The sequence below is a fragment of the Ctenocephalides felis genome, unplaced genomic scaffold, assembly GCF_003426905.1.
Source record: "Ctenocephalides felis isolate EL2017-DRISC unplaced genomic scaffold, ASM342690v1 CF-g0.4_SCAFFOLD_01640, whole genome shotgun sequence".
Taxonomy (NCBI): domain Eukaryota; kingdom Metazoa; phylum Arthropoda; class Insecta; order Siphonaptera; family Pulicidae; genus Ctenocephalides; species Ctenocephalides felis.
Window position 1 is genome coordinate 723 of NW_020537794.1, and position 23,520 is coordinate 24,242.

Sequence of the window (23,520 nt, forward strand, 5' to 3'; positions counted from 1 at the left end):
CGTAGGGTAAGTTATGGTAATCGCAAAAAATGGAATTGTATTCACACAAAACATGCACTCATACACACAGAAGGTCTTGAAACGTAAAGATATGCAAAAATTTTCAATTTCAATTTTTTGCGATTACTATAACTTACCTTAAGGAAAGCTAAATATATAATAAAATTATAGAATAATTAACAATTAACATTATATTATATCATATAAGAACTAGAATTCGGCAATCTTTGTTTATATTTATTAAGATTATTTTAAATATATACTTACAGCAATCTGCCACTCCATGAGGAGGAACGGGAGGTCCAACATCGTTGCTGTAATATAAAGCATTTTTAAAATAATTATGAAAATGCACATTTACATTGTTAACGCGTCATTGCCCAACCCTGGTATAATTATTATATTTTATTATCTCCATGCAGGATAGCGACAATAAACCCTCATCCATCCCTTTCATTGTTACGCGTCCTGTCGCAAAATCAGTAATCCATTTTTCCTAGAATTTTTATCACCTGTCCCTAACTATATCATACTATAATCCTTATAATTCCAAGAAATTCGCACTACCTGTATCCAGTTTAAATTCTTCGTATCATGCAATTTATCAACCAATACCTGATCGGTTGATAAATGTAATAACCACTGATTGGTTCCAAAATTGTAATGGGGTGTCCTTAACTCCACAAAATGGGCCAATCAGAAAAATATATAAAATTATAAAATCTACATATTTTAGTATCAACTTAAATTTCATACAGTTAAGATCAGTCGTAAATTAACACTCAAATCTAAATCATCTAATTCAAACCTCAATTATCTAATCATCTATAAGTCTTAATATTTCAAATACACAATAATCAAACAGTTATTCAACATCTTTTATTTTTGTTCAAACGGTCTGATATAGCCAACAACTAAATATATCTGGTCCTTCGGCAAAGTGCAAGTGTTCAATAGAGTTCGGCAGCATCCAGATAGATCACGAACTTCTTAAACACTTTGAACCTATCTCAACAAATACTTTTTTGGCCATTCAAACCGAATGGTCATTTTACTAAACATTTTTTGGTCCCCATCGAACCGGATCAACCAGTGAACGTGAAGGAAATAATCTAAAATCTAAAACTTAGTGCACAGTGTATTATTTAAATCTTCATCTTCTAGTGTAATACATTGCATCGCATATTAAGTTAAAAACCTTTATCTAAAATCTAAAATCTAAACTTAGTGCACAGTGTATTATTTAAATCTTCATCTTCTAGTGTAATACATTGCATCGCATATTAAGTTAAAAACCTTTATCTAAAATCTAAAATCTAAAACTCATAGTGCACAGTGTAATTAGTTAAATCATCTTTTAACATAATACATTGCATCGCATGAATATTAATCTAAAATCTAAAATCTAAAACTTATAGTGCACAGTGTAATTATTTAAATCATCCTTTAACATAATACATTGCATCGCATAAACATTAATCTAAAATCAAATTTAATCAACGATTATATCAACAACAATATAAACAATTAAATCAAACTAACATCAAGATTAACAATAAATCTCAGTGTAAGTGCGTTGTGTATTATCGTGAAACAACAAGCAGCACATTATCAAGGAAACAACAGCTGAATCCAAATCAGCTTAACATCAAGCGAGGACACGGAATGCCGACAACACAAAGGTCAGTCTAATTTAAGCACTCCTTTTTCTTAATCCTTCCTATTCATTATCTTTACCTTTCGTTATTTGAATTTTGCGTAGTAGATCTGTGTTAATATGGATTCTTTAGAAAATTTAAATATCAAAAAAGAGTTTATGAAATTTCGTTTGACGCAAATCCATAGCTTTTGTAAAAAAATAAGAGAAAATGAGAGTAGCAAGTTAGATATATCAGAGCTTAAACAAATATTAGAAATACTAAAATCTTCTTTGGATACTTTTCAAGAATTAATAATTCAAATTGCAAATCATTTTGATGACGAAGAGTACATTGACTTTTTGATAGATACAGAATTTTACGATTTCAATGATACTTATACTAAATGCTGTTCAATTTTACTTACAACTATTAAAACATTTAAAACAGATCCTAGCTCAAGTAGTGGCATTGGTGACAAATCATATCAAACAAACAATAATAAATTTGCTATAATTAATTTACCTCATTTCGACGGTACAGATATTAACTGGTTACAGTTCTATAATTCATTCTATACAATTCATATTGACCCAAATATTAGCAATTCTCAAAAATATTCTTACCTAAAATCTTGCTTGAAAGGCGAAGCAGGTAACATAATCGATTCTTTACCTGCTACCGCGGACAACTACATAAATGTTTGGGAATTGCTAAAATCGCGGTACGAAAGTAAAACTATTATAGTAAACAATCATACAAAAACATTAAACAACTATATTTCGATTCCATCTGAATCAATAACTCTCAATGAATCTAATAATAATAAATCTAGAAACGTTGCGCATCTTGAAACTATGAACGTTATTAAATCACATAAGGTAAAAAGAGTAACTACCTCGGTACTATTATTAGATTCTAATAATCAAATAATAAAACAATTAACAAATGAGAATATTACTCAATATCCAAAAAGCAATGTTATTAAAAACGTCTTCTGTAATCATAACTTATCAACTAAAGCTAATACGACAGAAGAACTAGTTTTAATAAACTAATTGTAACAATTAACTTAAATCAAACTAATTATAACGCTGAACATCTTGAACCTAAAAACAACATTAAATCAAATACGGTAATAAGAGACACTACCTCAGCATCATTATTAGAATTCAATAATCAAATAAAACAAGTAACAAATAAGAATCTTACTCAAAATCCAAAAAGCGATATTATTAAAAACATCTTCTGTGACGTTGACTTATCAACTAAAGTCAATGCAACAGAAAAACTTATTTTAAATAAACAAAATCTAACTACTAAACATAATCAAGCAAAGTACAACGTAAATTATTCTAATGCTAACTATCAAAATCTTTTAAACAATCAGAATACTTGGCTTAGTATCGGCGATAAAACAATTACAACTTTAGCCAAGACAGGGTTTGAATTTAATTCTAAACATATCAAAATAAATAAAAATATTAGCAAAAGATCAATTTTAGCCGCAACAGCTCGAATATTCGACCCTATTGGGCTTCTATCGCCTTTTATAATAACACCCAATTAATTATCCAACAATTTTGGCGTTTAAACATATCTTGGGACGAGTCAATACCGTCCGATATAGAAAATAAATGGAAATTATTTTACAAAGATTTAAAATCTATTGATGATATAAATATCGACCGACATATGTTTTGTAAAGATCATGTAAACATAGAATTGCATGGCTTTGCAGATGCGTCTGAACGAGCTTATGGTGCATGCGTATATATACGATCAGCTAACAAAAATTCAAACTTTAAAATTCAACTCATTACTTCCAAATCTAAAGTAGCACCATTGCGTAATATAACACTGCCGCGACTTGAATTATGTGCAGCGCACTTATTAGCAAATCTTATACAAAAAATCAAAACAGCGTTAAACATCACCTTCGATAGGGAATTTTTTTGGAGCGATTCAACAGTTATTTTATCATGGATTAAATCTCCATCCTACCGTTGGAAAACATTTGTTGTTAATAGGATAGCCGATATCCAAACTAAAACTGATATCAATAACTGGTTGCATGTTAAATCACAAGACAATCCCACTGACTTAATATCACGGGGAATTTTCGCGCGCGATTTAATAAATTCTTCATTATGGTTGAACGGTACATCATGGCTACGATATCCAATAAAAATCGATCAGCATAATAACAACATACCTACAACAGATGAGGAAAGTCGTACTACTACCCTAATTTCCATTATTGACGAAACAAATGAATTATTTAATCGCTATTCATCCATCACTAAACTGATTCGTGTCGTAGCTCATTGTTTACGTTTTTCTAAGAATTGCAGACCAAAGAAAACAGTGAGGGTACGCGGACCTTTACAAGTATGTGAACTGAATATTTCGCGTATGCTTTTAATAAAGCTATCTCAAAACGAAGCATTCAAAAAGGACATAAGTAATATAATAAAGAATGGGTCGGTAGATAAAACTTCTAATTTAAAAACGTTAAATCCTTTTCTTGACGAAAACGGAATACTTCGCGTTGGAGGTCGCTTAAAAAACTCAAATATTGGTTATAGCAAGCGTCATCCAATAGTTTTGCCGAAAAAACACATATTAACAACGTTAATTGCGAAATATGAACACTTGAGACTATATCACTGCGGGTCTCAAATGTTGTTAAATACCTTGCGCAATAATTATTGGCCAATGGGGGGTAGAAATCTAACTAGAAACATAGTCAAAAATTGCATAACTTGTTTCAAAGTTAAACCAACTTCAATAAACCCATTAACGGGAAACTTACCAACACACCGAATAACCCTCAAACGTCATTTTCGACATGTGGCGTCTATTATGGAGGTCCCATAATTCTAAGAGATCGCCGTACCAGAGGTTATAAAAAATATAAAGCATATATCTGTTTGTTTGTCTGTTTTGTCATCAAAGCCATTCACATTGAACTAGTATCCGATTTGACCGCGGAGTGTTTTTTAGCAGCTTTGAGACGATTCACTGCTCGCCGCGGCAAACCTAGCGATATATTTTCGGACAATGGCACTAACTTCGTAGGTGCAAATTCTGAATTAAACGAATTATCAAAATTTTTACAAAATAAATCTATTAAATCTACCATTACAAACAATCTATCAATTGAGTCTATATCCTGGCATTAAATTCCGGCAAATTCTCCTCACTTTGGGGGGCTTTGGGAGGCAGGCATTAAATCATGTAAAGCCCATTTAAAACGCGTTCTTGGCGATGCATACCTTACGTTCGAAGAATTTTACACAGTATTAACACAGATCGAAGCAATATTAAACTCAAGACCATTATCTCCATTAAGCTCTGATCCCAATGATTACAATCCTTTCACTCCCGGTCATTTTTTAATTGGCAAACCACCCACATCAATCCCAGATCCATGTGTGCTTGAAATTTCTGAGAATAGGCTGTCATGCTATCAGCGTCTTCAGAGACTGACGCAACACTTTTGGAAACGGTGGTACAAAGAATATATATCGGAACTACAAGTGAGAACAAAATGGCACAAATATTCATCAGAACTCATTAAAGTCGGTAATATGGTACTATTACGCGATGAAAATTTACCACCACTACGGTGGCGATTGGGCCGAATTATAACACTACATCCCGGAGAAGACGGCATCGTGCGAGTGGTAACAGTGAAAACAAACAATAATTTAGTGAAACGTGCAGTATCAAGAATCTGTGTCTTACCAATTGACGATAAATAATTTGAAACAATAAAACAAACAAAGTGTTGTGAAGTGTAAATTATTAACAATCATTTGAAACATTTAGACAATTAAAAACCTTTAGTGAAGTGTCAATAATCAACAATCATTTTGAACATTTGGACAATTTTAAAGACTCTAGTAAAGTGTCCGTGAATAATCTAACATTATATTCATAATCATTATCATTATCATTAATCAATCTATTATCAATATTATCATCACATGTCATGTGCTATCTATAAACTTTTAATACATTAACATTGTTATAAGCAATGGCATAAAACTATGATTAAGCAATGGCATAAAACTATGATTAAGCAACGTTAAAAAATATTCATAATTAATTCCTCATAATTTTTTAAGTCCGGGGGCATGTTAACGCGTCATTCCCAACCCTGGTATAATTATTATATTTTATTATCTCCATGCAGGATAGCGACAATAAACCCTCATCCATCCCTTTCATTGTTACGCGTCCTGTCGCAAAATCAGTAATCCATTTTTCCTAGAATTTTTATCACCTGTCCCTAACTATATCATACTATAATCCTTATAATTCCAAGAAATTCGCACTACCTGTATCCAGTTTAAATTCTTCGTATCATGCAATTTATCAACCAATACCTGATCGGTTGATAAATGTAATAACCACTGATTGGTTCCAAAATTGTAATGGGGTGTCCTTAACTCCACAAAATGGGCCAATCAGAAAAATATATAAAATTATAAAATCTACATATTTTAGTATCAACTTAAATTTCATACAGTTAAGATCAGTCGTAAATTAACACTCAAATCTAAATCATCTAATTAAAACCTCAACTATCTAATCATCTATAAGTCTTAATATTTCAAATACACAATAATCAAACAGTTATTCAACATCTTTTATTTTTGTTCAAACGGTCTGATATAGCCAACAACTAAATATATCTGGTCCTTCGGCAAAGTGCAAGTGTTCAATAGAGTTCGGCAGCATCCAGATAGATCACGAACTTCTTAAACACTTTGAACCTCTCTCAACAAATACTTTTTTGGCCATTCAAACCGAATGGTCATTTCATTAAACATACATATAGTACATATAGTTAAAACTAAAATTTCTCAATACCTCGAATGTCTAATTGGCGGCTTGATACGATCTTTTTTGCAATAAGTTGTAGAATCAATGGCTCTAGGTTGTTGTCCAGATTGATTGTTCATAGAGTCTCCAGGTTCGCAATAATTAATTGACATAGGGTTATCAATTATTCGCATATCAACGTTGTTACCATTCACGTGATCATCCCTAAAAAATGTGGAGAATATAAAATCAAGAATCATATTAAAATATATAGAAATTATTTCTAAAATTTTTGTTTTAAAATTTCTAAAATTTTACAGGAGATATTATTTCAAATTAAAAAGACAGTTTGTTGATTGTTGATCGCTGACATTTTGAAAAAGTGTAATTTAATATCCTCATTTCATCATAAATTTTGAACAGCGATTGTAAATAAAAACAAGTCATATGAATTTATAAGACTTCAAGTTATACTTTTTAATAACAGATATATTATATCCAGGGCCGGTCCTGGGGTCTAAAAAAGCGTATAAAATATATTGATTTTAAATTTATTTATTATTACCGATATAAATAAATAAAACAATTCCTGTCATAATTTCACATTTTAGTAATATTCAATATGTAGTAAATTGGTTAAGGATGTAAGTTCGACTACCATAGCAAAGGAGTTAATATTTTTGTTAGATTGAAGTTGTAGAATTTAAGAAATGCATTTCAGAAATAGTATTTATTATTTTGATATAAAGATACTGATATCAAAATAATAAATACTATTTCTGAAATATTAAGTGAAATAAATAAATTAATTTTTAATTATTCTGAATTTAGTGCACAAAAAATTAGATATAATCTAAAAGCGTATAAAATATATTGATTTTAAATTTATTTAGAAAATCGAGGCGATTCGGGGGTTGATTATAATCACGTATTTTGAAATTTTCAATTATTTTTAACGTATGTGCAATTATAATATTTAAAAAATAGCATTTCATTTTCAAACATAGCACTCGTATTTCCTGTTGGATTTTTTAAATTTTAATTTAATTTAATTTTTCATCATTTACAATATCCAAAATTGCGTCGTAAACTTCTTCTTTTTGATATCGTAAGAGCTGTCATTTTCAGAGTATCAGCTTGTTGTTTTGAAGTTAAATTTTTAAAGTAAAAAGTTTTTTAGTAAAAAATGCAAAGAAATTACACATTTCTTAAACAATATTGAAAAAAAAACTTATAATATTTGATATGTATTATTTCTGTATAGTTAATAATTATTAAATTTAGAGTATGGACACCACTAGGTATAAAACAAGCCTTAAGATTTTCGTTTTAAAAAAAATTTTGCTTCCATTTTTCATATTTGTTCCACGCATGTCTTCAGCATCCGAAGTTCAACAGATGCGAAACATTTGCAACAAAAGCAAAAGTTACAATTCAATTTCTCGGAATAAACAAGTCATTTTCTAAGCTCTGACTCCCCATTTTTTATAATATGTTTATATTTTTAACAAGTTCCGATTCAACTAAATCAGCTCGCAATTTTTCGTCAATAATGCCCAATAATTAATTTAATCTTTCGCAGGTTTGCGCTTATGGAATTGAACACTGGATAATTTCTTTTTCAATTCCACGGTAACTTCAAACAAAGAAAAAATTGAATAAGTAGATTAAGCAATAAACAGTTATTACTAATAGTTATTTACTAATTTGCAGAATTATTAATCGGTTAATTGTTTCTACTGATATCACATTTCAAAATAAATATGCTTTTTGTGTCTCCGTATCCCTAGTTGAGTTAAAATATTTATTATAATTTATTAAGTATTCTAGATTTTGAATGAATATTTCTAGATTTTATATAAAAAAATATAAATATTATATTATAAATTTAATTTCCGAAACTCGTTTTGGCGCCCCCTAAGGCTTGCGCCCGCATTTTTTGCATGCATTGCATGCAAGGCAGGACCGGCCCTGATTATATAATTCATAAGATACTGTTATTTTGAAACAGAGAAAATTTTAAATAAATATTTTCTTAATTTATTACTAAAATTAAAATTCAATTAATTAAAATCAAAATTTCTTCTGTTGCAGTAAATACAAAATTTACATTTTACATTTATTTAAAGTAAAAGGTGACCTATTGTTAAACATCTTTGTGGATTTTAAAAACAATTTATTTACTATCTACATGTTTTCTACATTGATTTCTAAAATAAAACAATATCTAGATATAATTTATGATTTAGCTTACTATGAACATTCAAAACGATGTAGTAATAACACAGGAAAACTCTATCGCAGTCATATAATATAGAATGCTAAGCAGGTTTTAGTTTCAATTAAATCAATTTTCAACTTGGTTTAGTTGTTCAGTAGTTTTCTTTAAATGATTATTAACAAAAACAATGAAAAAAATAAAGTTACTCATGCAAAATAAGAGAACACTTAACCTACCTAGTCATCAAATGGCCAGACTCCCTATCGTCCATAGTTGCACGTCCGAGCCATACCCAATCATGTGCGTTTGAACAATCTCGATTATTTTCTGTGATTCCAACGCCGTTGGCCAGCCTGTTGCCATTCCCGTTGCCGTTGGCACCACTTGAGCGACGTGTCACTGGAGTAACAGTAACGCCTCCTCCCACATGTGCAGGCTTCAAACGAGAAGCGTACACCACGCAAGATACCACGAACACAACTGTCAAAAAAAAAAAATGCAACTAGCTGTAAGTGGCAATTAAGGCATCGTGCCTTAAGACAAATTGCTGGAACTTCCCGTACTAAAAATTATTATTTTTTTAAAAACGATTAATATTTTAAAAAAAAAAATTACTTCGAAAAAATTAGATTTTTGAGAAACTATAAATTGGACAAAAAATTACTTTTTTTGAAAAAAAAAATTTAAAAAAAATCAAATTTTCTTTCTTTATTTATGTATTTATTTTGACATATTTTGGAAGATCTGAACTTTTTTTCAAAGCAATCGTACTGCTTTAACTGCGCCGTCGTCTAACGGATAAACATTGGTACGGAACCCATAGGAATGTAAACAAAATTTATACTTATTGTTAAAGTGTCTATAAAATATCTGATAATTTTATGTGCATATGTCTAATGATCATTTTTGACCGCCAAATGGCATTTTTTCTTTACTTTTTTCGTTAGATCTCCGAAACCGCTAGACCTGCTCTCATGAAAATTTGATAAACTCTTCATCTTGTCAATATAAGTAAAATGTTTTTTGAATTATTATCGTCGACGAAAATTTGTATCCGCACATACATACATACACGCACACACACACACACACACATACATCCATTTTTTCTAAGGTATGCCAAAATATTCAGAAACCTTTGAAACGTCGAAAAATGCAAAAATTTTCTTTTTCGATTTTTTTGCGATTACTATAACTTGCCCTACGGAAAGTTAACTAGCTGAAGTAGCATTTTGCCTTAAAGCAAGTTGCACAAAATTCTCACACGAATTAAATAAAAGTTGAGATTCAGCTCTTTAGGTAAAATGTTATATGGAAAATAAAATTTTCACTTTCACTGAAAAATAAAATATACGATTTCCAATTTATGTATTTCAAACATACTTACAATATGTGTAAATATATAAATTAGATCAATTTGTTTAACGTATTTTATTTCATCCATTTCGTCTTATAAAAATGTATTATATTCATGTGCGGAAGTAAAATGTAATCAGTCGCTACCAACGAAAAGCACGTGCATATGCTTCGGCATAGATTCTGATTAGAATTGTTCAAACACAGCAGAATTCTAAACTATGATTAATTTTTATAATGTAACTGCTTATCGTAGGCCTATAATCGCCTATAATATAATATATAATATAATATTTAGTATGTTATTCATAAAGATTACCGTTATACAAAGTTTCATCATAATAGTAAAAAAATCACCTATTCAACTAAACAACTATTGATTCCCAACCAATATCTTTGGAACAGTTTTTGAAATTTTAAAATCCTTTAAAAATTGTGGGCTAAATGTAAACGAAAATTTTCACAATTTTTACTAATTGCAAAGAAACTTGAGCGATCATCGCACAGAACAATGATAGTCCTTATCAAGAGACATCGAATGGCTTTTAAAATTTTGAAATGGTCTAGCCGTTTTTTGAGAAAACGTCGATAAATTATTAAAAATCGACTCACATAGACACACGGACTCACACACACACATATTTCTTCCAAATTTGGTTTCCTTCAATTCAGAATTAATTGACAAGTTGAGAAAACAAAAATTAGCAAATTTTCTTCGGGAAATTAATAAAGTAAAATATAATCTAATAACTTCAAAATCTTTCTATATCAATGTGAGGCAAATCACAAAAATTCAAATAATTATCTCACCTATAGCAAAGCATAAAGCTGCCAACAAGACATACATTCCAATTTCTAAAGATGATAAGTCTTCTCGCCGTGGACTAGATCTCGGCCTGGCAGATCTGGAAGTCAAGCCTAATCCCGATTGTGCCGAATCTCGTAATGGTATATCTGCAATGATAGTTTTTTTATACATCAAATCAATAGTATTATTTTAATATAGCACAAAAAATAACAAAAAGCAATATGTACTGATTAGAATGTCCTGCAAATCGTCCATATTATTTTGACCGCGACCTTTCCTTCGTGCTGCACTGTCGTTTTGAACCGCATCGGTCCTTCTGTTACCTACAAAAAATATTACAAATAAAATTTCAACTAGTTGGAAGTGGCATTTTGCCTTAAGACAAGCTGCAATAAGTTCACGACATGTGTAAATAATCGACTTCGAAATCGATAATTAATCAATATATTAATTTATGAGTAATTTACCTGAGAAACTATTCAGATTATTCTATTTTGCACCTTTTTTTATTGCACATTATTGAAAAACGAACACTTTCTAAAAGCTGCCGATGAATTCAAATTTTAACTAGACTAACTATAGTATTTGGACCATTAAGGCCATGTACTCTAACGCCTATAAAATTTCATTAAAATCGTCAAAAAAAGTTTTAACGATAAAAGTTTTTCGATCTTTGTCAAAAACTAATTAGCACGTTTCCCAAATGATAATTTTCGAATAGGATTTCAATTTTCAAAATCGATTCAGGCTTTTTGGCCAAATGCAGATAAAAAATTTGGCACATTTCTGCTTATTCTAAAGAAACGACTTAGTCGATCGCATAAAAAAACTAACTATAATGCGCATGCTTATGAAATTTCATCAAATGGCTTTCAGATTTTTAAAATTGGTTTAGCCGTTTTTGAAAATTCTAATGTCTACTCACGTCGAACAAGTGCTGCTCATTTTTTCAAACTCTGACGAATTTTGAAAATAAAATGATTTGTCGTAGGACCGTAATGTTTAGGTATGTCTATGTTTAAAAAATGTTTCATGAAAATCGTCAAAAAAAATCTACAGTTACAGTCGCGAGTCGGCCGATCTCCACTAAAAACTAATCAGCACAATTCTCAACCAATATCTTTCGAACGATTTTTGGGTTTTTAAAATCAATTCAGAATTGTAGACAGTAACATGGACAAATTTTTTGCACTTTTCAGCTGATCGTGAAAAACCAGCTCGGCCGATCGCCGGATGAAACTAATCAACGCGAGTCCTTCTCGAGTTATATCGAATGGCTTTTAAATTTTAGAAACCGGTATCGGTATCAATATAATGCATTTAATTCTAGTCGTTAATATTATAAATTCATGGAAATAGCGATAATAGTCCAGTTCTCTTTCGTTTGAGAAATGTTAAGAGCGTTGCATTTCATAATTTGAGTAAAAATCAAGAAACGATTAGCTATTTGCAAGTTATTTTACAAAGCATATTTGGTCGATATAATCAATTCAAATAATTTTTCTTCGGTAAGAAATGGGTGAGAACTATTACAAAAATAGAAATATCTAAAAAACATATTTTTTTAATAAAGTCAATCAATATTTGTCTATTATTGGTTATTTTGATATGTTAATTATGTATATCAACCAAAACAACCAATTCAACATCTAACTTACCCCAATGATTTACATCCCCAACATCATTCTGTGCAAAATCCACTTGCACATCTACTGAAGCTTCTGCTAGAACTGCGCCGTGAGGCATTGGCGGTAGTGGAGTTCCTGGACAAGGATGCCCATTCAAAAAATGTCGTAATCTCGGCCTGCATTGCTCGTTCAAGAGTAACGTAACGCGTAGCAAATCCCCACTACCTGGAGTTTGAATTAAAGTATATTATATGTATTTTACTTATAAAAATAAAGAATCGTTCAAGTATTACGTAACAGATTTAGTACAATTATTTAACCCCCATCCCCCTTGTCGGCAAAAGTAATTAAAGCTGTCACCCAAAATAAGCAAATCAATAACCCCCCGCCTCCCTATAGTGCTTACGTAATACTTGAACGGCCCCGAATTAATATATTTAAAAAACAGTAAAATTTATTATAATTCTAACTAAAAATCATTCTATTGACCTTCTCCAACAGCTATGACTCTTGGGTGAGAAGATCCAAGCATTGGCGCAAAAGCAACAACCTCAGAATCCAAACTTTGCACACGAAGAGAATATGCATCACGATCAATGTCCCGTAGTGGTGTTACTGAACCATCAGAAAATACTACGTCCAGGTCCAGAAGACCCTGAAAATAAACTCAAATTTACCCTAGTTAACAAATTCGCGGTTTACTATTGTAATTGTCATTAACATTTTTAAGCTTTTTTTAGCAGATAAAGAAACTGATAATATACTAATGTATCTGATGTTCAAACGACAATTTATTTACAATTCTGTAGTCATTCAACTAAAATTCAAATGCAGCTTTATAAAATACAAATGATTCAGGGTTAATAATAATATATGTAAAACAATTTTTTCATATTTTAACAAAATTTATTTATCGCAAATTTTTTATTTTCGAATTATATATAATATGAAACATGGTGAACAATCCAATACAAATTATTGTAAGCAACCAGTATTGAAAAAAAATCATATAAATTTTACTTATTTTTCCTCATATTTTAACAGCAATCAAAACCCTTACGTCTTCTAAGCTGTTAGAAGTTAGAATGAAACTTTTCCTTACGTCGTATTTTTAGATAGTAACCAATCGATGTTTTCCATCCACATTTCATAATTTCATTATTAGAATTTTTCTAATAGGCCTGACTAATTATCCAATTTGATGCAGCTAGCATTGCTCGGGAAGGGCTATTTTCACTTGAAAACACATTTAAGATCTATATTTCCAAGTAAAAATTGATATCGCTTCTGCACGATATGGGGGTTGTCCGTGAAGGGACTATACACTGAAGACCCTTTTCATGGCCGATTATAGATGAGATAATAGATTATAATAAATATTAATACTATACCTCCTGATATTGAGCTGTTAGTTTTCTAGTAACGGAGGTCTCTGCAATGTATTCATCTCCGCCAGTGTTGGAATTGCCCGAAGAAGCCCAACCTGGAAAAAACATTAATATTAAATCTATTGAAGTAATATAATAATATATACTAACTTTTAAACCGCCAAAATTATATAATGAAATAGGTATCCTTCAACTAAAGCAAATAATTATGAATCAGGTGTCAATGAATTATGTAAATCATTATAATTTGTTCTGATAAGGGAAAACCATAAAAACGCGATTAATGTGCTTATTTTATGTCAAACTGTAAGTATCTTCATACTTGTTTATCTATGAGTATCTTTTACTATAAGCCAGTAAGATAAAACAAATTTATTTATAAAAAATGTTTGGTTTTGGATAAAATTGGGAAGTTTATTGAAAGATTAATTAGGATAATCAGTCATTGTGGGATATTTCGTACTGATGCAAAGAGTCCATAAGTGAGTCACTCAAACAAATCAACATTGACTAAAGTACAGCTAGTTTTAATTTTATATTTTTTTATGCTCTATAACGAATTATTGCTTACTAGTAGTATTAGGTACAGGGAGCTTAAAGTTCCGCGGGTAAAAGGTCTACCTCCGGTAACTCGAAAACAAGTAAAGTCAAAAATTTGTCAATAACAATATTTGAAAATAGAGGGAAAAATTTGTATAACCAGCCATCACCTTGCTTTTTACAACAAAAAAAAGAAAATAAAGCATTTGGAACAAATATATTAAATAAATACTTATTCCAACTCTGCTGATGAATATTTGACGAAATACCAGATCATTGTTATATATCGTGTTTATCTCTGTAAAAACTATACCCAAGAAATTCATATTTTGCATTGTTTGAATAATGTAGCTATTATATTGTAAGTGGTTTTTACAATATAATTGCTCGAAGTCAAATTGAACCTTTGTGTCTGGCAGTGGCGTAACTATAGGGTGGCGTGGGTGGCAAAATGCCACAGGCCCCCGGCCCAAGGCCTTTATTATTATTAATGATATAAACAAATCATGAAAAACGAATTAATCATGAAAACTTCGTTCAACCAAATTTAATGTCGTTAAAAAAACTACGCGAGGAATGTAAGATTATTATTTTAAAGAATTTTATTTTGTCCAGGCCACGGGGGCCCCAAATACGCGTAAAAAAGTACGCAAGGAATGTAAGATTATTATTTAAAGAGTTTTATTTTGTCCAGACCACGGGGGCCCCAAATACGCGTAAAAAAGTACGCGAGGAATGTAAGATTATTATTTAAAGAGTTTTATTTTGTCTAGGCCACGGTGGCCCCAAATACGCGTAAAAAAGTACGCGAGGAATGTAAGATTATTATTTTAAAGAGTTTTATTTTGTCTAGGCCACGGGGGCCCCAAATACGCGTAAAAAAGTCCGCGAGGAATGTAAGATTATTATTTTAAAGAGTTTTATTTTGTCTAGGCCACGGGGGCCCCAAATACGCGTAAAAAAGTCCGCGAGGAATGTAAGATTATTATTTTAAAGAGTTTTATTTTGTCTAGGCCACGGTGGCCCCAAATACGCGTAAAAAAGTCCGCGAGGAATGTAAGATTATTATTTTAAAGAGTTTTATTTTGTCTAGGCCACGGTGGCCCCAAATACGCGTAAAAAAGTCCGCGAGGAATGTAAGATTATTATTTTAAAGAGTTTTATTTTGTCTAGGCCACGGGGGCCCCAAATACGCGTAAAAACTCCGCGAGGAATGTAAGATTATTATTTTAAAGAGTTTTATTTTGTCTAGGCCACGGTGGCCCCAAATACGCGTAAAAAAGTACGCGAGGAATGTAAGATTATTATTTTAAAGAGTTTTATTTTGTCTAGGCCACGGTGGCCCCAAATACGCGTAAAAAAGTACGCGAGGAATGTAAGATTATTATTTTAAAAAGTTTTATTTTGTCTAGGCCACGGGGGGCCCAAATACGCGTAAAAACTCCGCGAGGAATGTAAGATTATTATTTTAAAGAGTTTTATTTTGTCTAGGCCACGGGGGCCCTAAATACGCGTAAAAAAGTCCGCGAGGAATGTAAGATTATTATTTTAAAGAGTTTTATTATGTCTAGGCCACGGTGGCCCCAAATACGCGTAAAAAAGTCCGCGAGGAATGTAAGATTATTATTTTAAAGAGTTTTATTTTGTCCAGGCCACGGAGGCCCCAAATACGCGTAAAAATTAGTAAAATCTAACAAATTTTGGTTTTATTTCACTAATAACAGAAGTTGGAATAAACATGAAAATTTTCTTCTAAATAAATTTAATTTCGAAAAAAAACATGAGCGTGTAAGAATGTAAAAATATTATTTTAGAGTGTTGTGATTTTTTTTTAATATTTTCTTTAATATTATTTATGAAGCTCAATAATATGCAAATAATGACTAATATAAAACTAACTTTTTATTAAGTTTTGAAAATACTATTGAAAATACTATGGCTCGTTCATTAAATTTTGATGATGTCATAGACACTTTTGCAGAACAGAAAGCACGAAGAAAAGATTTTAATTAATAAATACCTTATTGAAATTAAATTGTTATTTTTATTTCATTCCAAATTTATGCATATTTTAAATAGGTTTCTTCACCAAAAAGGGCCAGCGAGTATATGACGAATATGAAGTTTTCAAAAAGTATTAAAAAGGATTTGATTGTTGAGAAAACACGTGAAAAATTGGTTGTTAATGTTAGGTTATGTAATAATTATTATTAACCCCAAAGTACTATGTTCTTTCTCTGTTGAATTCAGTCATAAAAAAATCCTTTCTATAGTTCATGTATTACAATGTTTAAACACAAAAATTTTATGGTTGATTTTCAAAACAAAGTAGTAATTGTACTTTTAAATTATTAATTTTGACTTATAATTATTTTTATTTTTATGTTTTCTTGCACTTATACATTTTAATTTTTTTTTTAATTTTTGTATACATACATTTTAAATAATTTCTCAATTTAAAACCATAAAATATGAATAAGTCGAAGTGGATTTACTCATTTTTAATACAATTCATTACAAATCGTGGATATAGATATAACATTTAAATCAACACGTTGAAAAATTTCGAGTTTTTTTAAATTAAATTAAAACCACTTGATTTTACTGATGGAGGGGCCCCATCAAAAAAATTTGCCACGGGCCCCGGGTGGCCTAGTTACGCCACTGGTGTCTGGCCCTATCCTGTATCAATATACTACGAGATAATTTGGCCCTATTACTTAAAATATAGCGATCAAAATAGAGCAATATATGTCGATACCATTTAGAAATTCTTGTCCTTCGAACTATGCAAATATCAACGTTCAGGAATTTGATCTTCAAATGTACTTCGAATAAATATGTATATATATATATATATATATATATATATATATTTATATATATATATACGTTGAGGGTATTTAATTATATATATATATATATATATATATATATATATATATTAGAGATGGGCTTATCATATCCGAAGCCGGATCGACTCGGATTTGACTCCACTTCAGGGAGGAGTTATATCCGCTTAACAACTCCACGACTCCGACTACTTTGAAACCGAAATACTCGACACAAATGTGTTCTATAATGCGTTGTTTATGCATCAAAGAATTGTGAAATCCCATTTAATTTTTTTAAATGAAAATTTATGAATAAAATAAAATTAAAAAATATCAATGAAATAATTTTTCTAAAAAAATCACAAGTAAATGACGAGTTGTAAAACTTTTCGGTACACCACATGTTCGACTCAATGACTCGTAATTTTAACAGTGTTGACCAAAGTAGAAACGCAAAACTTAAGAATCAAATTCAATTTAATTATTTTCTTCTTCTGATGAGAAAATAATAGATTTTTTGGATTAATTTTATATTAAAATAATGTAGTAAACTTTGTAATGAAAGCAAAACATTTATCATAAAATATTTTCACCAAATAATAATACTTCTGATTTCTAATTTTTTCTTCTGCTATTTCCATTCGGGAATTAATATTATATCGGGTATTTCAATTAGCATATTATTACTTTAAACACAATTATATAATTGTGTAAAAGTAAAAATTTAATACTATATATTTTTTACTGCTTAAATACTATTGACGTCACTGATATATTTTGCACTCTAAAGTATTGTTATTTCAGGCTATTGAAAAACCAGATTAAATGTATTTTGTTTCGTGTATTTTTCGGTATTTGTATTCCTGAATGCCGTCATTTACGGCCAAAGATTGTCGTAGTTGGAAATATGACCCCTTACTATTCAATAAATTATACATTTGAGCTATTCACACTTGAACACAATTTCATTGTTTTGTATCTTTGAAGTAACACTTTTGTATTTTCTGGAAAATACACAATGGTATTATTTTTGAGTTTGATACCTAAAAGGTCATAAAACTAGAGACGAGAAAGCGACCGCATCCTTCCCATGGCAAAAACGCCAAAAAACAGTAAATGCCTGCACGAGTTAAGAGATTTAATACCATTTTAGGAATGTCGGATATGACAAATCCTGTGAAACGACTCCACTCGGATTCACTCCGAGGGAGGAGTTGTATCGGAGTGATAACTCCGGAGTGAGTTACCCATCTCTAATATATATATATATATATATATATCTATATATATATTTATCTGAAAGTTGAACATAAATATAAGTAATGACCGGATACATAACAGAAGAGAGCGCATCTCAAACAAATGTCTATGTATTACAAATTACATGCTGTAAAATGCGCCTATTGTTTTTTATGGTAATAATATTTAATGCATGAAGCAATATTTCAAATCATTTGAATTTACATGTCAGAAGAACGCGACGTGCAGAAATGCATGCAGAACTGTATAGATCCAAACAAAATTTATAGGCAAGATAAATTTATCAAGCAAATTTTAGAATTTGCGTTGTTTTGCATTCTCCATACTATTATAATTACATTGCTAATTGCTACCCTGAAGAGGGCTAGCGTAGATCCAAAACTAAAGATCCAAACTAAAGTCTGCATAGTAACATGTATAATAAACAAGTAATAAACTAGTCGGTGTTGGTATTTTGCTTTGAGGCAAGTTACATCAACTTCCCGATACGTGTAAATAATCGACTTAATCAATAAAAAATAAATTAATTTATGAGTCATTAAAAGTATTCCGAGTGGACTAATTACACATAATTGAAAACGAACGAACACGGTAACTCGGAGTATTTTCTAAAAGCAAACAATTTTCAAAAGTAAACTACTTGTCATAAGGCAGTAATATTTAAGTAAGTTCTATAAGACCATGATATATATATATATATATATATATATATATATATATATATATCACCAAAAAAGTTCCATAAAAATCGGCTTCAACAGTTAATTACAAGAAAACGACTCGGTAGATTTTCACCTAAAACTAATCAGTATCATTCCCAACTAATATCTTTCGAAATGTTTTTTATTTTTTAAAATCGATTTGGTAGTATGAGCCTAAATGTGAACAAAAAGTTTAACACTTTTTTCCAAATAACAAAAAAAGAGCTTTGCAGATCGGCGCACAAAACTGACAAACGATAATCTTCATCGGGTACATCAAATGGCTTTTAAATTTCTGAAATCGGGTCAGGCGATTTTGAGCAAATGTCGATGAAAGGTCTAATTTTGACAAATGCCAAAAAAACGATACTAATTTTTGCAAACTTTGGCGAATTTTTAGAGTTAAACGAGTTGTCGTAGGGCCGTAATATTTCAGTATGATCTATAAGACTATGGTATCTATCGTCAACAAAAAAATCATAAAAATCGTCGAAAAAAATATCAATAATGATCTTTACCAATAACTGATCAGCACGATTCTCAACCAATATTTTTCAAACAGTTTTTGAATTTTCAAAATCGATTCAGAATTGCGGGCTAGACGATAAATTTTTCACTTTTCTGCGATTTACAAAGAAACGGCTTGGTTGATCTTGGAGCAAAATTGATAAACGCTAGTCCTCATCGAGATACATCGAATGGCTTTAAAATTTTTGAAACCGGTCCAACCGTTTTTGAGAAAGCGTCAATTTACAGCAAAAAAATCTGTAATTCGATTCAGAATGGCTTGAAACGTCGAGAAAACATAAAATTAGCGAATCGGATTTTTTGATGAAACTTCTCCTTCGGAAAGTTAATATAATAAAATCTTCCACCAAGTAAAACTTAGTGGCAAATGAGTATAGTAGTTAATAAAATCTTTGCAACAAATGCATAACTTATACTAACGAATCAGTGTTTTATACACTACTATTACAAAGGTTAAATTATAACTTAACAACCTGAGATATCGAGGGAGAAACTTTTATACGCGTTTACAAGCTGCTTTCATAAAAAATTCAAAAAAATATTTCTGATTAACTTTTAAGTGATTTCTCATAATTTCACAACTTCACGTAAAGTGTAGTGTGCAATAAACTGAATCGTGTGTAACAAAAAGTATACCTGACTTTAGTTATTTTAGCGTAACTTTAATTTTAGTTATTTTAGAAATAGTAAAATAGCCAATAATTAGGAAAAATAGTTTTTTTAAATTCACGCACACACACATACAGTACAAATACAAGTGAAATATTACCCATTGCATCATTAGAGTTATTAGTATCCTATTGTCCAGGCATTACTTTGACAACTTATGATTTATAAATAATTAAAGTTATAACTAGTAGAAAATATAAAAACAATACATTGTTTCACTTTTCAATATTTACAGAAAGTAAACTCATATTACTGAACAATATTGTTTTAAGAAATGGTTTCAACATGTTTATAATAAAAGTTGTTTTGCCCTTAACCCACGCGTTCTATACCAATTGGACAAACTACTTATGTATATTGAAAAGACAATTACCGAACTATTTTTTACTAATACTTACTGTTTCCTGAATCTGATGCAGCTGAAACTCGAAGTTGCAATCCTGATACAACATTTGCTCGAAGACCAGCGATAGCAACTCTATCAGACGCCACACGCACTTCCCTCGCGCCCATTACTCGGCCAGTAACAGGTGAAACGGCCTGCACTTCACATCTGCCAGCAGATAGGCCCTGCAAAAATATAATGATTTTATTATAATTAGTTTTCCATATTCGCACAAATCGTGACAACACATATATTTTTTAGATTATTACATACATACAAAAAATTAAGAAATAGAAATTAAAGCATACGTTGTATAATGATTACGTAGTAAGAAAATCTGATTAAGCAAATATATTTATAGGTATAATATATAATTATTAAAATATAATATAATTAATAAAATAATTAATATTAATTAATAGTAAATTAATATCTTCACTAAATATGACTTAATAATAATATTATTTCTTTCATAAACCTTTAATTTCATTTTAATATTTTAATTTTCCTTTTCATGTTTATTATACACTATAGACTTACTGCGATAATTTATATTTGATTAATTTAATCAGCAAATATTCTAATACGTGTCAAATATTCAAAGAAATCACTGCCTTCAAACTGAATTTTTAGACGTATATTAAAAATCATAAATTATTAGAATACGAAGTTATTATTAGGCCGTCAGAAAAATTCATTTCGTTTGTATTTGAGAGCGCCAATAGTATTTAATCCATAGCATTTTCAGTTAGAACCAACTTTCAAACACTACGTATATAAGTTTGGCAGCTATTGAGCAATTGGTGAGTAAATAGCATTCGGAGTGAAGCTACTTTTGTTGTTTTGAAGATAGTGGATAACAGGGATTTTTGAATGTTAATGAAACATTACTTTCTAATGAGAAAAAGTGTGCTAATATCAAAAAATGCCGGATCTGCACTAAGCGATAGGCCCATTAGAAAGTTTTGAAAAATTCCGCGCAGGCTATATGAGTACAGGAGCCAGTAGACGCCAAGAAGGGTAGATACCGACGTAAACATAAAATAATTTTCAATAGTTTTCAATTTTCAATGCCATAAAGTGAAGTTAATCGAGTTAGCTGAAACTCGATATGACAAAGTTCTGTACAAAATGTCTTACGCGCGAGCTTACATTTGATCAAAAGCAACAAGTAGTTGATGATTTGGAGCAGTATTTAAAACTATTCAAGCAAAACAAAACTCGGTTTTTGAGTCGATATGTATCCGTGGATGTAATCTGGTCTCATTTCTACACACCGGAGTTCCACAAATGGTCAGCCTAGTGAACTGGCCGAGGAAATCGCAAACGATCAGCTGGAAAAGTTATGGCGCCAGTTTTTTTTTTTTTTAGATTCGCAAAGCATAATCTTAATCGACTATATTGAGAAAGAAAATACCATTAATAGCGACTATTAGTAAAGTTATTAGAGCGTCTGAAGATCGAAATCGAAAGAGTTTCTGAATCGTCGTCATGAATCGAAGATTTAAGACGACGATGCACCATGTCACAAATCATTCACAACAATCTTCGAATTGGGTTTTGAATTGCTTCCACATTCTCCACATTCACCAGATATGACCCCAGCGATTATTTCCTATTCGCCGACCTCAAGATAATGCTCGCCAGTCAGATATTTAAATCCGATGAAGAGGTAATCGACCAAACGGATCAAAAAGATCTTATCATCGGGTACTATATGATCGCACGATTCTAAGTATCGGTAATATATTGCGTCTTTTTTAACAAAGCGCAAATTTGTCAGGAGCTTGCTCCGCTTCCGACACTAAATTACAAGGTGAACGTGCCTTTTGCTACTTTCTTTCCGAATTCTGGATCGAAATTGGTAATGAATTGAAAGTAGCACATTTGAAAGTGTTATTCAAAATTTTCTAAAGTACAGTGTTTTATATTTTAATAAATTCAGTGGACATCGAATAAAATCACCAGAATTCCCGGGCGGGAGCCTAGGGAAATGTCGCAAGACATGGATGTCTTGACGAGCACCGTCCTCAAAAATAAGTATCAGGCGTTATCGGACCGCAGTGAAATGGACACGGATCGAGAGATAGACGAGTACCGGGTAATAATAATAATAATAATAAATAAATATATTTCATTGAATATATATATGTGTACATAATATTTCTCATTTCGAATTTTAACCCGTAGGTATATCATCCTTCATATTTGTTCTATCAATACAATAATAAGTATTTCAGATATACAAGTTGTGACATAATTCTGTGACAAAAAAGAGGAAAAAAAATTTATTCCTCAAAAAAAATCACTTAGCACTATTTATAATAACACATAATAACTCAAAAAGGAGAAAAAGAAAATAAAAGATTTATTCACTTTAAGGGAGAATATTTGCGTCGAGCCAAGTTTCATTTACCGCTATGGGTCGATCAGTATATATTTTGGCATGGCGTGATTGCCATACCAAATATCGTCTCTTGTGTATTGGCCAAGGCCCGCGATGTTAATATTAAGATTATCCCCACATTTTAGATAAAAATTCTCAGTGAGCTTTTTTATATAGTCGAGTATTGTCGGTACGTCAGTCTGTTTGTGTATGTATTTTGAAGAGTAGTAATGTCTAGTCAGTGGGTCCCTTATTTTGTTGAGTACGAGTCGTAGTGTCTTATTTTGTAATGTCTGTAGTTTTCGTAAGTTAGTCTTAGTCGTCGCGTTCCATGCCGGAGCGGCGT

The 23,520-nt window shown here is 30.8% G+C and overlaps 1 protein-coding gene across 1 annotated transcript in view; it reads right to left on the reverse strand.

Moving 5' to 3' along the window:
- Nucleotides 1-267: 267 nt before the first annotated feature.
- The window catches only part of LOC113374197 (transmembrane protein 132B-like), a gene marked incomplete at both ends in the record, with an annotated part of 35,396 nt that continues 12,143 nt past the window's right edge, over nucleotides 268-23,520 (reverse strand). The window contains 8 exon segments of the mRNA XM_026614382.1: nucleotides 268-314; nucleotides 6,519-6,695; nucleotides 8,928-9,171; nucleotides 10,858-11,001; nucleotides 12,514-12,708; nucleotides 12,973-13,138; nucleotides 13,875-13,930; nucleotides 20,802-20,973. Coding sequence (XP_026470167.1) covers nucleotides 268-314; nucleotides 6,519-6,695; nucleotides 8,928-9,171; nucleotides 10,858-11,001; nucleotides 12,514-12,708; nucleotides 12,973-13,138; nucleotides 13,875-13,930; nucleotides 20,802-20,973 — 1,201 coding nt within the window.